The sequence below is a fragment of the Falco punctatus genome (assembly GCF_963210335.1).
Source record: "Falco punctatus genome assembly, chromosome: 4".
Taxonomy (NCBI): Eukaryota; Metazoa; Chordata; class Aves; order Falconiformes; family Falconidae; genus Falco; species Falco punctatus.
The window spans coordinates 98857890-98860363 of NC_137583.1; the positions used below are offsets into that span (position 1 = coordinate 98857890).

At 40.5% G+C, this 2474-nt stretch overlaps 1 protein-coding gene across 7 annotated transcripts in view; it reads right to left on the bottom strand.

Annotated features, from left to right (window-relative positions):
• Positions 1 to 2474, bottom strand: part of FYCO1 (FYVE and coiled-coil domain autophagy adaptor 1) — a 53764-nt gene that overhangs the window by 41678 nt on the left and 9612 nt on the right. For 5 of the 7 annotated variants that reach the window (XM_080387163.1, XM_080387169.1, XM_080387165.1 and 2 more), the window contains exons 2-3: positions 2283 to 2467; positions 652 to 758 (exon numbers count right to left, since the gene is read on the bottom strand). In XM_080387163.1, coding sequence (XP_080243289.1) covers positions 652 to 758; positions 2283 to 2337 — 162 coding nt within the window. In that variant the 5' untranslated portion in view covers positions 2338 to 2467. The remainder of the gene's footprint in view (positions 1 to 651; positions 759 to 2282; positions 2468 to 2474) is intronic. The other 2 variants (XM_080387166.1, XM_080387167.1) reach the window with 1 other exon arrangement.

Below are 2474 nucleotides of genomic sequence, written 5' to 3' on the forward strand. Positions count from 1 at the left end.
CCAGGGTCCTCAATCCGGCCCCCGGTATTTACAGACCCCCCGCCCCCCCCCGCCAGGGTTGGGGGGGGAAACCAAGCAGCCGCAGATGACTGCCTGCCACTTCATCTGCGCGCCGGCCCCCTGGTTAAAAAGTTTGAGGACCCCTGACTTAAATTTTGAGGACAGACAAAAATTACCATTCCAGATTAAATATCAGCCTTTGGCAGTAAACCTTCTATACAATTAAAATTAATTTCCAAGTGAAATTGCTAAAAATTCTGTAAATTCCTCACACCAGTATATTTGCACCATGAACAGCTTACTAGTGTTTATTTTGCATTAAAATGTTGCCAGGAACATATTAGCTGTTTTTCCAAGTTAATTTATCAGAATATACCTTTAAAATCAAGCTCAAATCTTTCAGATCAATAAAAGAATGCCTCACATTCTTCAACCAAACTGTCAGCATTGCCTTTTGCTTACATTTATTTACTTTATTTGAAGTAGGTATAAGCCGCACACACTTCAGTTCACTTACTTGGGGGCAAGGGGAAGAGACTTAATTGGACATTTATGATTATTTGAGTTAAACCCTGCATACTGAAGAGGCAATCAGAGAAAAAGAGGCCTACTTTTGATAGTGGATTACAAATGAGACACGTCACATTTTACCTGAAGAAGGTACTCAAGCTTGTAGGAGAATTTTTGCAAGTTGACACTGTCATCTGTGATCGGTTCCCCTCCTTCTTTAAATTCTTTACTTAATTCAATCACTGCATCTTTAAAAAAAGACACCAAAATGGTTAACTAATGCAAGAGATATATAGCACTGAAGCCATAAACAACTAAATAAATGAGGGTTCTGCCTGGGCATTATGCATGTGTATTCATGCTTCTTTCAGTTGAAATGTCTTAATGACAGTGCAGAAACCTTACTGAGATGCTTGCAATTTAAGACCACCTATTAAAACAACCCAGAGCTCAAGCTATGTCAGTCTGTTGTATGGACTATTTCTTGTTCTTAAAAAGAGCAAAACTTCCTTCTGATGCTTAGCAAAACTTGTTTAACAGACAACTGCTAACTGGTTCTTCAGCAGAGGAAAGAGAAATAACTTTTTGCTCTCTCATGTGCATGTTAAGGTATTGCCACAGAACAAACAGAATTCTGATTAGAAAGGACAAAGCATGTAATCTGCTAAAGAGGATCAGTAACACGAGAACAGTCATTCAGTCAGCACATTTATCTTCTCCCTGCTTTATTCAGGAAGGTTCAGTTTGTGTCAGTTACAAACACAAATGGAAAAAATAATTTATATTGAAATAAGAACACAGCAACTCCTCTTCCCTAAAACCTACACCCACAGTGGGTGAGAAAATCTCAAGTCAAAGCAAACTCTGTTGTCTCCCTGGACACACTGACCCAAAAGAGTAAATACACTCAGCATCAGAAATTACTGATTTTGAGCTTGCTTTTCACTTGGTTATGTACTTCTTTCCGGTGCCTGAGTGAGCCTTAGCTCCCAGTCCCACCTGCAAATTAAAATCTCTTCTTGTTAGAAGGCATGTAGATCTCCTTTTTTATGTCACAAGAAGATCCAGATTCCCAGCTTTGGTGCATATGGTACCTTATATTTAACAAAGATTAAAAGGAAAAAACCTGGATCTTGGTATAGGGCTGATTAGGACAGAGGCAGAGCAGAAAAATGGTTATGAATCTGCTGCCAATTTTGACTGCAACAGAGCTGTGGAAAATAAGGTTGGCTACTGCTAGTGGAGGACAAGCTAGGTGCCCAGAAAACATGTTCTGCAGCAAGGACAGCTGATCCAATTCTCTGGCACTCTTCCTCTGGGTCTCCATTCCTTGGTCTCCTGGTTTTTCCCCTTCCACATTATCAGCAACTCCACACCAGCTTCCCATCAAGCAAGGGTCTAAAACCCAGGCCTTCTTATCTCACATGAAGTCTTTTAATAGCATAGCTCTCTTTATGCCATCAAAGTCCTAGCTCACAACGCACACCCCAAAGGCACTTTTTTAAAAAAAAAATTGTAAAACTTATTTCTCATCTTGTATGTTTAAATTTGCAGGATTTAAGAATTTAGGATCCTGCAGAATGTACAGCACACCTGCGCCAAAAAAAATCAGTCACATCTCTATTGAGCACATCACACACCTTGGACTATGTTGTTTTAATTGCTGCAGAAAAGTGTTACATAACTGAAAACACAACTCCTAGTCCCTGTTTTCTAAAATACAGAGGGCACAGTCCAGCCTCCAGGACGAATCTGTCAGCCTGGCACTGTACCTTGCAAGTCTCTGATAATCCGCTGCAGCTGGCTTTCACCACTAGTTGCTGCCATCTTGAAAACCAAAGGAGCTCCCCTTCTGGGCTGTCAACCTTTTCATCCATCTAGATAAAAACAGCAGAGTTCATATCCTTGATGACCATTGGGCTGATGAAGATTATTCTTCTCCGTGACACCTGCAATTCTGTGTA